Source organism: Monodelphis domestica, chromosome 7 (assembly GCF_027887165.1).
Source record: "Monodelphis domestica isolate mMonDom1 chromosome 7, mMonDom1.pri, whole genome shotgun sequence".
NCBI lineage: Eukaryota > Metazoa > Chordata > Mammalia > Didelphimorphia > Didelphidae > Monodelphis > Monodelphis domestica.
This window is the reverse complement of record NC_077233.1, coordinates 277,130,363-277,145,000: the sequence shown is the minus strand read 5'-3', so window position 1 is coordinate 277,145,000 and position 14,638 is coordinate 277,130,363. Positions and strand designations below refer to the sequence as shown.

Below are 14,638 nucleotides of genomic sequence, written 5' to 3'. Positions count from 1 at the left end.
GACATTAAAAAAACATGCAGTTATTTAAAGGCCTGCTACACAAATGGGCTGTTTTGGAAGGTGCTGAAGTTTCTCCTCTCGAGAATCTTGTGTAGACCCTAAATTTTCTTCCATCACAAAACACTGAACCAATTTGCATCATTAATAAGCCTTTAACATAGACCATAAAACTTGTTTGGCACTGAGTAACTTAAAAGTTCATAGGACTTTTAGAACTGAGAAGTACCATAGAAATTATCAAGTACAACTAATTCATTTGACTGGGAAGGAAACAAAGCCCTGGAAAAGGACTTACAAAGTGACAAATGAAGGTCACTAACATAGTAATTAGTAAGTGGTAGAGATAGAATTTGAATCAAGATCCTCTACTTCCAGATCCACGGTTCTTCAATTCTATACCATGCTCACTTTTACTGTAATTAAAAATTTATTTACCCCTTCTGTCTCCACCATTCCCAATTTATTTAAACAAAAAGCAGAAGAGCCAAGTGAGTCATTCTTTAAACAAGGGAAGAAAGAAATGCCCCACAACCCTTCAGTCTCAAAATAACAAATTCTGATTTTAAAGAGTCCTATAATTTAAGATCATCAAATCTGTATATAAAAAAGCCTAATTATGTTTTTGCTACTTTTCCCATTGTTCTTTGCCTTCTGAATCCAAGTAAAACAAACCCAATCCTAACATTCATATGCCCATCCTATCTGACACTTTGAATCCTTTATTATCCCATCTCCCTCTTAAGTCTTTTCTTTTACAGATTAAATAGGTCCAATTCATCCTGTAACTCCTAAGTGCCACAGTCAAAAATGATTTAATTGGAGGTAAAAATCTGAAATGAAAACCACCAAGAAAAGCCTATACCAGTTGTTATTCTGAAATACAAAACATCTCTTGAAAGGATAAGACTGATGACCTAAGTGGCTTAAGAAGGTCAGTCTTGGAAAAGAGATCTCAATTGAATTCGCTGCATCATAAGCAAGGTAGACCTGAAGTCTGTCAGCTGTGCTCCTTATTATAGGCAGCTTTTCAGTTACATAGACTCCATCTCATTCTTCCTTTCTATGAGAAAACTGGGACTAGTTGGAAAAAAAAATCCATGCCAAGAGCCCTGAGAACAGGAGAAAGAGGAGTACTGGTGAAGAAGAAGATGCTGCTGATAATGGCTTGTATTTGTTTACATAGCACTTATGAAACACTTTATACTTCATTTGAAAGTGACCAAAAAGAAGAAAGACTATTTTCCTAGGATATTTCATGTGGAGGACTGAATCACCATTGGGTAATTATCACAGCCAAAAACTGGAAATGGGAACAAAGTCTAGCCTTCAGTTCATAAGTCTTTTTGCCTTCACTTTTAAAAAGGTCTGAAAAATAACAAGTTCACATTCTTTGACAATTACCTGCATAGGAAAGTGAGGAACATTAATGGACTCTATGCATTTTTACAGTAAAAGCAAAGTCAGCATCTTGACAACAATGTTAATAGATACTACAAGTAATGCAGGTATTCATTCTTCAATGAATCCACAAATATTAGTACTGTGCCATAAAAAATGTGGACTATTATCAGATTAAGAGAAACCTTGAAGTACGTACACATATGTAATATTTGTATTACTTAGATGAGAATTAGGAGAAAAATTGATACAATAGAAATAGAAATAGAAAAGGAAAATAACTTTTAAAGATTAGTCAATTCAGATCAATGCAGTGACCATTATCAGAAGAGTAATGATGGAGGTACAGGGGAATAGGGATGGAGATGAAATATATACTTTCAGACATGGACAAAGTGTTGATTGCTTTCTCATGGTTTATTACAAAGGAAGACTTCAAATTGCTGGGGGAAAGGAAAAGGAAGTCAAGTTAGAGGGTAGTAAGGTGACAAAAACAAAACAAAAAACCCACCCACACAACACCCTGCATGCCAGAAAAAGTTCAAATGGCCCCCAAGTACAAGACAATTACTATTGGGTTAGTAAATTTAAGATACCTTTAAAATACTATTTGAAATAGGTATAATTTCATGTGTTTTTTTTTGTTCTTTATATTCAGGTTAATTGAAAATTTCATAACTTCATAATTTCATAACATAAAAAAAGTTTACATTTCAAAAGACCTTGTAAAGAAAGAGGCTATTTTGGAGTTGCAATTAGTCTTTGATGGTTTTGTTTTTGAAATTCAGAATTTAAGATGCTAACTGATGTGATTTGTTGAAGTTATTCACATCTGAGAAGCTCATAGAAAATTTCTGCCAACAATGACAGATTCTTACACATATAGACGTTTGAGAGAAATTGATTCTTAGGTGGAAAAAAGGACACTTACTGTGTGTGATGTACTTGATGATAGAGCTGATGATGCAGAGGAAAGGCTGTTCTGATGGCTGGACATTGAACTACAAAACAATAGTGAATAATTTTATTTTTGGTGGGAACCTGGTCATTATATAAAGACGATGTCTTATGGGAGTTACTTTGGGGGCACAATTTGTTGAAAAATTTGTTTACACACCATGGGGCCAACCAGCTTGTGACCCTTCCATACTCTTACTCTAAAAGCTACTTCAGAACAAACAACATCTCTGCATCCAATCTAGACAGGTGAACACACCCCACGATACACATTATTGATTGGCTGATAAAATTAGGCAGTTCATTTTATTAAGTCTGTTTTTTTCTGCTAACGTACAAGGCAAACAAAACTCTACTTAGGAAAAATCATGTCTTTATTGGAAACAAATCTCTATAGTGCCTTCCATAAGATTTCTACCCAATCTTTCCTTGTTATTTCATTCCAAGCCCACAAAGCACACTATACCTGCTTAGCTGAGAGAGGGAGCCACTTGACAAGTCACTGGATTGGGGTAAGGAAGGCAGTGTGGCCGTATGTGGGGTTGCTGAAGGCAGAAGCGTAGTACTGGAAGCTGTGCTTGGCAGAGCGCCCAGAGTCGGAAGAGAGGGAGAGGTTTCCGTTGTCTTCGGTGCTGCAACAGATGAAGTAGCTGCAACAAGTTTCAGATAAATCCACATAAGGGAGTTTAAAGTTCAATAATGACTGTGAACTTGGACTCACCTTCCAATTCCATTTCTACAGTTACATACAATTTGGAAATGATCTAAAAGTCAGTTTACAGCAAGTGAGCCTATTATGGGAAATTAGCATCCTTCACTATTAATCAAGTAATGGATTTTTTTGGGTATAACTACTGGTACACACAAGAAATCAACATTTTTCTGTCCAAATAACATCCTTTGAATGAAGGGCAGGCCATAGATGTCATTATTACATCTGTGTCTATAATCCTATGGGGACTTCTAGCTTCAAGCCATAAGAAATCTTAATGGGAAGACAAGTAGTATCCTTAAAAATTTGCAATCTATTTTCAAGTTAAATGTAGACTTGAATTCACTGAAATGCTCTTCAGTGTGAAGAGACTTTAAGGAGAAATTGCTCAGAGCCACCATTTGGGCGAGGCCTATGGCTACATTAGTATAAGGAATTCCAGGTGAGGAGACACCATTAAAACAAAGGAGGTCAAGGTCAGCAAGTGCCCTGTAATGTACTTTTAGGGAACTAAATGGGATTAGCATTAGATAAACAACTTTGAGAGTTGTTTATCTGCAGGGCCTTATTTATTTTCCAGGTGTTTACTTCCTGGACATTTGGCTTTGCTGGTTAATGCCTGGCACCTGAGAGGTGCCCTCCTCACCAAAGGATGTAGCGTCCCATTAGAGAAGTTTCCACAAATGTAGCACAAATATGTGCTCCAAAATAAAAGCATGGGCCTTTTCACATTTATTTGAATTAGAACAGCATCCCTCTAGCAGGAAATGTCTCTTGTACAAGGAGGAGATGCAAATTTCTCTATATAGGAAAGTCAATCTAAGTTTATAACTTTTCTCACAGAGCTTGAACCAGGATGAGTATGGGAGAGCAAGACTAGAAAAGCTAGCAATTTCTAGAGTCTAGTTAGAAGAAAATGGCCCAGGTAAATCTCAAGTCTAACAAATCCAACATGAACAAAACATCCTTTAAAATAGGATTAGTCGCACATGCCATCCTTTCCATGTCTGTTGAAACCAAGTAAAACTCTGAAATATGAAAAGCCAGAAAATCCTTTTGCATTAGGACATGCTAAACGTTTGTGTCACAGCCATATGATACTTAAGGTACTCATCAGTACCCACAAGAGCTATCTTTCTGCAAAGCAGTTGCTGGTTTTCAGAAAACTCTGGAACACCTATTAAGACGAATTGTTCTGATTTTAAAGAAACAGAACTGACACTTAAGGAAACTTCAAAATAACCACAAAAGCTGGGAATTTAAATTAAAGAGCTTCTCTTATTTCTATACAAAAATCCACCACAAAATGGTGTTGTGGCATTCCTGGGCTAATATTTCTCATCTCTAAGTGTTTGGGTTGTGATGTGGTGGTAAAGCAAGGGGGACATAGAAGTGGAGAAGGAGTCATGTCTAAGATGGTTCTGACAATTCCCAACAGTAACCCGAGGTGAGTCACTTAACCTCCCTGACCCCATAGATAAACTTTTATTAGGCACTGTGTTCGTGCACATAACTGGAGCACGGCACGGGCAAAACAAAGGGAATCGAGCCAGTTCTACAAAGAAGCCAGAGATGATAAGTGATATAGGTGAGGAAAGAGCATTCCAAAAACGGGATACAGCCAGGGAAAAGAAATGATGACAGGAGAGGTGGAAGGAGGGAAATCTAGATGGACAAGAGAGTGTGTAAGAGGCAGCAAGAAGGTTGGAAGAGGGGCAGCTAGGTGGCTCAGTGGATTGAAAAACAGGTTGGAAAGGTTAAGATGAATATTGATAAATTCCAAACAGAAGTGTGTATGCTTCTAGAAATAATAAGGTCAGAATTTGAGAGGCAATGACACAGTCAGACCTATACTTTGGCAGGTACATGGTAGATCAAGTATTGTAGACAGAGACTTGAATCAGGGAGACCAAGCAGAAAGCTATTCTAATAATCCTGCTCAGAAGTGATAATGGTGGTAGTGGGGGTGGGAAGTGGGGGAAAAGGATTGGTATACAAGATAAGGAGAAATAAAAATCAGAATTTTGCAAATGATTATCTAGACACATGGGGTGAAAGTGAGAAGTGGAGGAGGACTCCAAAGTTAGGAATCTTAAGTGACTAAAGGGAATGATGATGCCCTTGACAATAACTAAGAAATCATATAAAGTGATGGAGGTTTGAGGGGAAAGGTAAAGTTCGATTTTGGACGTTTTTAGTGTAAAAGGCCTCTTGGACATTCAATATGAAATATGCAACACACAGCAGGTATCACTAATTAAATTGCAGGGAGGGATACTAGGGCTAAATACAAAGACGTGCTTGAAGATGGTAAAAAGAATCCATGAGAGCTGATGAAATCATTAAGTATAAGTAGAGAAAGAAAATGCAGAACCTTAAGATTTAGTCACTGTTCATGGATGTAGATCTAAGAAGAGTCTGAAGAGTTTAAGTAAGTAGTAAATAGGAGAACGAGAAGAAATGTCACAAAAATCCGGATTTAGTAGGTGGGAAATGGATAAAAATCTAGCACAAGGCACAGATAGAAATGTTTAGAAAAGAAAACAAAGACTCTAGGAGGAATGAATATACAGGAAGAAAATGTAGTTAAAAGGACCCTGCTATAGAATGAAGAGACCAAGAAGAAGCAAGGTGATTTGATAATTAAGAGAATGTTAGTCAATTTTGGAGAAGGGGGGCGGTGTGTGTACTTAAGTAATGGGGCTGGGAAGGCAGGTTTAGAGAAAGTAGGAACATAGTGTACTTAAGTTCCACAAGAAGTTTGAAAGATATGTAGAAGAACAGCTAATGAGGGAGCTTACTTACTAGTGAGGGTTTTTGTTGTTATTTTTTAAAGGACAGAAGAGAATTTGAGGCATCTATGCAGTCAGTATGGATCAACAGATCAGAGACTGACATTAAGGAAGAGAATACTGGAAATGAGGAAAAGAAGATGACTGAGAATGTATAAAGAAGGGACTTTATTTCCTCATTTATAAAATGTAATTACTGTGAGAATTTATGGAAAGTACTGTGAAAACCTTAAAGCATTACAGATTATATACTGTTTCTACTAAATTAGGAACATTACAATTTAGTGCCTCTGTGATGGCAAATTCAACTTTCCTACTTGTTACTGGTATTTAAAATACTGTTCTCTATAGGCTACAAGTCAAAAGGAGTCATTCAAGTGCCCTAGCTGCTATATTTCAGTCTTTGCTAACAAATAAAACTACAGTGTGAGAAGGTAACACTTAGAGGCTACTTAGCAAGAACATGTGCATTATGGGAAAAACTGAAATCAGTGTGCTGTGATAGATGTAAAAATAGACTTTAATCCAGGACTTCAATCCCCAGAATTCCTTGCTCCACTTTCCCAGAATGCTTTGTAATATCACTGAATTCTCCCCTGAGCTGAGATTGAGAAGGGGGTATTTAACCCGATTGGAAAGGCTTTTGGGGGCTTTTCCTGTTTCTGCTTGCAAGCAGACACGGCTCTTTTCATAATGTAAGTGAGGTTATGACTCGGCCTCTCTGGGCCTAGACACGTGTTTTCTTATTCTGTATTTTCTTTAATCCTTAACCTTTAATAAACCTCTAAAAATATAATACTCCTTGCAGAGAGAAACTAATTTCTTCCTGCCTCAACTTCCCCAAATTTTAACTGTTACATAGCGGAAGCCCTAGCTTTCAAAATCCTGCCCCTGAGGCTTACTCATGAGATCTTCATTTCTGTGTCATTCTCAAGAAAATGAGAATTAGGTGAGTTTCCTTCTTGGAGCCTCAGTCTTTCAAGTTTGGCAAAATCTATGCCAATGAGTCTGTGCTAAAGATCTAAACCTTAATCAGATGGATAATGGCTTGATGAACTCTAGTATGATTTTCTCTTTAAACAAGTATTCATATTATGTTTTTTACTAAGCTTATTTCTTTACAATTGTTAAATGCAAATTTTAGTTTCTTTTTTATAAAGCAATTGTACAAATTTAATTCTTAAATGTAATCATTTGTCATTATACTGGTCAAAATATTTTACTGATAGTTATTTTGCAACAAAGAAATAATAATTGGCATACTTTTGTTTTTATAGTCTAATGATGGATGAATATGCCATCTACAACTATTACTACTCTTCATGTATATAAAAGTGGGGAACAGAGGAGACATTTAATCCTTAGTTTCTTTAGTAGATTTTTTAATTAAACACAATGTAGCATACAACAGGGGGTTGGCAACCTCAAGTGATCAACCAACAAGCATTACTAAGTATCTAGGTGGTACAAGGAGTTCTGTTCAGTGCTAGAAATATAAAAGTAAAAATGAAAACATTCCAACACTCAAGAAACTTAACATTGTAACCAAAGCAAAAACAGACATTACTTAGGTTACTTAGCTGAGATATATAGTCTGTATCTTGTTTCACATCACAGGGAAATATGTGTTATATGATAATATATGTACAACCTATATCATATTCCTTGTCTTCTTGGGGAGGGAAGGGAGAGAGAGAAAAATGAGACAAAGTTTCACACAAAAAGTGGTGATTTGTTTCTCTTAGATAACCACACAATATAATTTATTATATATTTACAACAAATTAATTATGTTATTGTAATGTTGTACAAAAAAGGAAATAAAAGATAATAGGGGAAGGGAATCATCATGAAAGGTATCAGGTGGATACAATTTAACTTCTCTGCTGCTTCTCTAAATCTCTGACTTCTTCGGTCACCTTCAATACTAATTGCTATAGCCCTACAATATCTTTTCATCTGTCTAGTCTTCCCATTGTTGGTATTCCACATGAGGCATTGCTTGCATCTCCTCTGAGCTACTGCAATAGTTGCAGGCAGCCTAGTTGCAGCAGCAGAGACACTCCATATTGCCCCTGCACCCCCCCCCCCAAGTTCAACTCAAGCCTTCAGAGGACAGGGAAACTCAAGCTCCAACTCCCCTCCCCCACTGAGTGCCTTGCTAAGCTCCAAGGGTGAAGACTGACAGAAAAGCCCCAAACCACAGATCCAGCACACAATAAGAGGAGCAAGAGTGCAGGCAAGGACAGGGGGAAAAGAAGGGATAAATATGAGCAAACAATAGAAAAAGAAAAAAAGAAATTACACTTGACAGCTTCTATCCAGGGAATGAACAAAGAGCAAATGGAACAGAGGAGGATCAAGGATCAACAAGCAAAAAAACAGAAACTCCAGCGAATTGAACACAGGCTTTAGAAGAACTCAAAATACAATTAAGAGAGGCTAAAAACAACCGGGAAAAGAACTTAAAGAGCAATATAAGTCATCTGGAAACAGAAAATAGTGTCTTGAAAGCCAAAATGGATCAGCTTGAAAATGAGGCAAAGGAGATGAAAGATGAGGCAAAGGATATGAGAGATGACATAAAGAGAATGAAAGATGACCTCCAAAGAAAATCAGATCAGAAGGAGAAGGATGACCAAAAAGTCAGGGATGAAATTCAGCCTTTAAAAACCAGAATAAAACAATTAGAAGCAAGCAACCTCACAATAGTAAACTATAAAACAAAACCAAAAGAATGAAAAAATTGAGGGAAATATGAAACATCTCATTTACCAAACAGAAGATCTAGAAAATTGTTTCAGGAGAGAAAGCTTACGAATCATTGATCTAATGGAAGACCACGACAAAAGAAAAAGCCTGGACATCATTCTACAGGAAATTATCCAAGAAAACTGCCCTGATATTCTAGAACAAGAGGGAAAAGTGGAGATTAAAAGAATCCACAGATCACCTCCTGTACTTAATCCCCAACTGACAACAACCAGGAATGTTATAGCCAAATTGAAGAACTATCAGGCCAAGGAAAAAAATATTACAAGCTGCTAAGAAGTCAGATACCATGGAACCACAGGGAGGATACAACAGGATGTGGCTGCATTCACATTGAAGGACCAAAAGATATGGAATATGATATTCCAGAAAGCAAGAGAACCAGGTCTACAACCAAGAATCAACTACCCAGCAAAACTGACTATATTCTTAGAGGGATAAATATGGCCATTTAACAAAATAGAATAATTCCAAGCATTTGTAAAGAAAAGTCCAGACCTGATCAGAAAATGTGATGCCCAAACACAGAATTCAATCATCAAAAGGTAATTAAGAAAGGGGGGAAAAAAGAAAAACAAAACAAAAGAAAAAAACTTTTTTAAAGAGACCAAAAGTCAAAATGATATGTATCCCTGTAAGAAAAGAGGACAGACACTGGTAACTTTTAAAAATGGTTATTATTGCCTGGGTAACTAGAAGAATTATACTTAGAGGGAACAGTGACAAACTATATAGGATGAAACGCCAAGATATAAATATATGCGTGTGTGTGTATGTGTATAAATACACACACAAATAAAGTTAAAAAAAAAAAGGTTAATACTTAGAGAAATGCAAAAAGAAACAAAATGGGGTAAATGTATATGTCATGAAGAAGCATGGCTGGAGGGGGTGAGAACATCAATGCACTAGAAGGGTAAAGAGGTTGGAGATAGGAAATACTCAACTCTTATGTGCACTGAAATTGACTCAGAGGGAAGAACATTGTGAAATTATAATGGTGATTTTCACATATTATTTTATGTGCTTTAAACTTTTCTGTGAGGTTGTAGACTTGAAGGGAGAAATTAAGCCTTATTCACCTTTATATCTCTCACATACTCCCTAAAAAAATGACCCAATGGAAGAATTTAAAATATTTTAGATGAATTAACAGGATACAATTATCATACTAATTCAAGAAGAAATTCAAGAACAGCAGACTTGTTTTCAAAAGAAGAGACAAATAAAATATGTAGTTATTTTAAACTCCTCTCATACTTCAAAGAGATTAAAAATCACTTTAGGATTTCAATAAGCCTGTAAAGACCACTATCCCATTACAAAAGGATAAAGGAAGCTTAAGTAATTTTTCTATAATAATGTAACACTTCATATGTAAAAACCAGGAATACTGATGTAAAATCCATAAGTGCATTATAGAAAGAAAAACAATTTACTACATCCAATGATTCTAAGGGGATCCTTTATACTGTATATCTTAACTTCTAATTAGCCGTGGGTGTTATTCATAACAAACTAAAACACAAAGAAATGAGGTATTTCTGCTGATTCAAATGCACTATTCACAAAATGTTTTGCTGAAAGACATGCATACAATTTTTTTTTTAATGTTAGGGAAGGGAGGCTAGAAGAAAGAATCAACAAAAGAAATTGGAATGAATGCCAGATAATCTCTCCGGTGAGAAGCAGAAAAAGCCCAAGCAAGGCAAATTATAGCTGGCCCTAATTGGACACTCTTAAGAAAAATCTACTTTAACAATGTCTCTCATTTTATTTCTCTGATGAAAAGTAAGGGAACAAAGTACTTGCCCCCAGTAGAGGAAGCAACTTGTAACTGATGGATCTTGTACGCAGAACTATATGGAAAGCAGATGGCTATGACAAAGAGAAACACGCAAGGCTATAGTAGACTACCAAATTGGCTGTTGCACAATCAAGACATATTAAGATAAAGGGAGATAACTGCAAAGGGCCAACAGCTTCCAGGAATTTGCTTACTTCATTTTGTTTACAAATTAGGGTACCTGTGCATACATATGGTTCCCCTCCAATAAAAGTAGCCATTTGTGCTGAGTTCTTTGTGAATATAAGGGCTGAAAAGTATTCTTATTAGTGCCTGCCTGTTAAAAGGCAAAATTTTTTAACTTTATAAATACTATAACTAGCCATACTATGAATGCTGAATCTGAAAATCATGGTATACAAAATTTCATAGAACACTTAGTAAAATCAGAGAGTTACTGTCCTAGAAGTCCTTTGCTTAAAATCTACCAGTTTGACCCAGTGGAATTGCCGTTCAGTTCTGAGAGGAGGGAAGGAAGAAAGGAGGGAAAGAATATGAATCATCTAACCATGGGAAAATATTCTAAATTAAATCAATAAAAAAAATTAAAATTTTAAAAACTATAAGGTTGAGAGAAACTGACTGCTATGAACTTGCATATTTATCTAAAACAGAGTTGAGTGAATTCAACTCAGAGGACATAATATATGAAGAATATCTAGATTTTGAAAGAACAAAGTCAAGAATATCAAGGGAATTAACAAAAAAAAATACAAAGGAAATTAGCAGTATCAGATATCAAACTATACTCTAAAGTAGTTATCAACAAAATAATCCGGTACTGGCAAAGAAATAAAGTAGTGGATCAATTGTATAGGCTAGGAAATCAATATATAGTAGTTACTGACCATAGTAATCTAATGTTTGATAAACCCCACAAATCCAAAACTATTGGGGGAAGACCTCCGTATTTACAAAAACTGCTGGGAAACCTGGAAACCAACATGGCAGTAACTACATAGACCAAAATCCTATTCCATAATCAAGAAAAAGTCAAAATGGATACCTGATATAGAAATAAAGGGGAATACCAAAATTAAATTAGGGGGAAGGAATTTATGACCCAACAAGGCAGAGAGAACATTATTAAAAACAAAATGGATAATTCTGATTACATTAAAGTTTCTGTACAAATACAACCAATGCAACCAAAATTAGAAGGGAAATAATAAATTTGGGGAAAATTTTATGGCAAATATCTCTGAAAAAAGACTAATTTCTCAAATATATAGAGAACTGAGTCAAATTAATAAGAATTTATAACAATACAAAGCATTTCCCAATTGATAAGTCAAAGGATATGAACAGGCAATTTTGAGATGAATACTGAAACTATATAGTCATACTGAAAAATACTCCAAATCTCTCTCTCATCTTCTTCAGAGACCTAGAGGCGGGGAGTTTAAAACTCCCCCTGGCATAGGCCAGGTAGGAAAAATCCTATGTCCTCTTTCCTCCTTTTCCTTCTCCTTAAATTCCTTCCCTCTATATTAATTAAATTACCAAAAATTTCCAGGCTGACTCGGGAATTTTATTTAGCGATCATTTAAATCTAGATTTAAAATTGAAACCCTAAAATTATCTGGCACAATTGATAAATGGTCAAATGACATAACCATTTTTGGAGGAAAAAAAATAAAGTTGTCTAGAGTGTTTTGAAAAACTGGTTTAAATCACTATTCGAAAAATGCAAATTAAAACAACCCTGAGGCACCATACCATAGTGATTGGCAATGAGATTGGCTAAAATGAGAGAGGAAAATAACAAATGCTAAAGTGAAAGTGGAAAAATTGGAACACTAATGGAGGTGGTGGAATTATGAACAGGTCTAATTTGGAATTATGCCTAATGGGCTATAAAACTATGCATACGACTATGAGGTCTATATCCCAAAAAGAAAGACAAAAAGAACCCATATATTCTTAAATATTTAAAGCAGCTCTTTTTGTAGGGGTAAAGAATTAAAAACCTAGGTGATGCCCATCATTTGAGGAATGGCTGAAAAAGTTGTATATGATTTTAATGGAATTATAATGGGCTTATACAGAAATGAGTGGAGGGACATTTTCAGAAAGACCTACCTAAAACTGATGCCAAGTCAAGTGAGTAGAACACTGTACACAGTTAACAGCAAAATTATAAGAAAAATCAAAAGTGAAAGACTACTTTGATCAAGACCATGATCAAAGACAATTTCAAAGGGTCCGTGATGGGGGGTTGGGGGGGGGGGGGGGAATGCTACACATCTCAAGAGAAAGTTGATTAACTTTCTGGAGGGTAGGCATGTTATGATTTACCTAATTTCATATATAATTGACATTATATTGTTTGCCTTATCAATATGTAAGGGGAGGGACAGGAGAGAGGGAGAAAAGTTGGATCTTAAAAAAACAAAACCAAACCCTGCATGTTCTATTATTTCCCTACTTATCCTTTGTATCAGCTTCGAAATAACAATTTTTCTTCTTTCCTTTACAAACCAATTTCTCTTATCACTTGCCATTCTTCCATTCACCCTGCACACCGATCCAATTTCTTATTCTAATCAGTCTTATTTCCCTAAAATGGCTTAAAAATACAAAACAAACAATGAACTTTTTTGTGTTGTCTTTAGGTTTCCTCATTGTCATTGGTTCACCCCCAATTCTGACACTCCTAGTACAAGTCTTATGGAACTTTTGCTTCAATACAGTACATGTTCTTTCCTCAAGCTTCTAAAAATAATTTAAACAAACATCTAAATTGGTTAATTACTGCCCAGTATATCCATACAGGTCACTTTAGAAAAGGTTTTTTACTCTTTGCAACTGAATCATTCAGAATTTAAAAAAATATATTATAAGGTTATGTGTTCCTATCTATTATGTCTCTATTAAAGGAGAAATCTGCTCTTTCCTAAACATAAGGTGGGTTGCAAATTACTGCAGCAAGTCTATATATTATGAACATTGTGTTTTAGGCAGTGTACTCTGCCAAATATGCCAATAACTGATGTCTTCCATTACAACCCCTTTAATACATTAACAACCCCCTGTAGCAAATTTGTGATTTATTTCCCAAATTAATTTGCTTATTTGGTCTATAAAGACAGCAATTGTTACAATGGATAGAGAGTGCCAGACTTGGGAGTAAAGAAGATCCAAGTTCAAACCGTGCCTCTGACATTTACCAGCTATGTGGCCGTGAGTAATTCATTTAACCTTTGTTGATCTCTGTTTCCATGAGTAAAATAGGAATAAAATAGCACCTACCAAAGAGAGATTGGGAGGATAAAATAATGTATAAATAAATGTTAAAAAGTTAGTAAAAGGGGGCAGCTGGGTAGCTCAGTGGATTAAGAGTCAAGCCTAGAGACGGGAGGTCCTAGGTTCAAATCTGGCCTCAGCCACTTCCTAGCTGTGTGACCCTGGGCAAGTCACTTGACCCCCATTGCCTAGACCGTACCACTCTTCTGCCTTGGAGCCAATACACAGTATTGACTCCAAGACGGAAGGTAAGGGTTTAAAAAAAAAAGTTAGTAAAAGTAGCAGCAGTAGCAATTAAAATATATCTGTAGTAACAACTGTTTCTATTTTTCTCTAACAATCAATCATCTTTGCTTCCATTCTGGAACAGCTCTGCCTTTCATTCTACCAGTTTATATTTGTTATTGTTGTTTAGTTGTTTTCATTTCTGCCTGACACTTCCTAATCCCTCTATGGGTTTTCTTTACAAAGTTACTGGAGTGGTTTACTATATTCTTCTCCATCTGACTTTACAGATGAGGAAACAGCGGCAAATAAGGTTAAGTGACTTACTCAAGGCCATACTAAACGCATTAGAGGTCAGACTTGAACTCAAGAAAATGAGTCCTCCTCACTTCAGGGCCAGAATTCTATCCACTGTGCCACCTAGCTGCTCTATCCCTATATATATATATATATATATATATAGTTTATGTTTATATATATATAGTTTATGTTTATATATATATAGTTTATGTTTATATATATAGTTTATAAAATAAAAATTAAAAATCCTTTTCATTAAAACTCTATTATTTCATTACATTAAGTTCTATATCTTTCCAGAGCAATATTCCAACCACTACCTTCATCAACCCCATGTTTCCATTAGAATCTTTCTTAATTTGTATGGAGAAAATAAGAATCTTCATTTGT

The 14,638-nt window shown here is 35.6% G+C and overlaps 1 protein-coding gene across 17 annotated transcripts in view; it reads right to left on the bottom strand.

The window, feature by feature from the left end:
* The window catches only part of UBAP2 (ubiquitin associated protein 2), a 122,672-nt gene that overhangs the window by 11,382 nt on the left and 96,652 nt on the right, over nucleotides 1-14,638 (bottom strand). For all 17 annotated transcript variants that reach the window (XM_056803896.1, XM_056803894.1, XM_056803901.1 and 14 more), the window contains 2 exons: nucleotides 2,822-3,005; nucleotides 2,330-2,399 (listed from right to left, as the gene is read on the bottom strand). In XM_056803896.1, coding sequence (XP_056659874.1) covers nucleotides 2,330-2,399; nucleotides 2,822-3,005 — 254 coding nt within the window. The remainder of the gene's footprint in view (nucleotides 1-2,329; nucleotides 2,400-2,821; nucleotides 3,006-14,638) is intronic.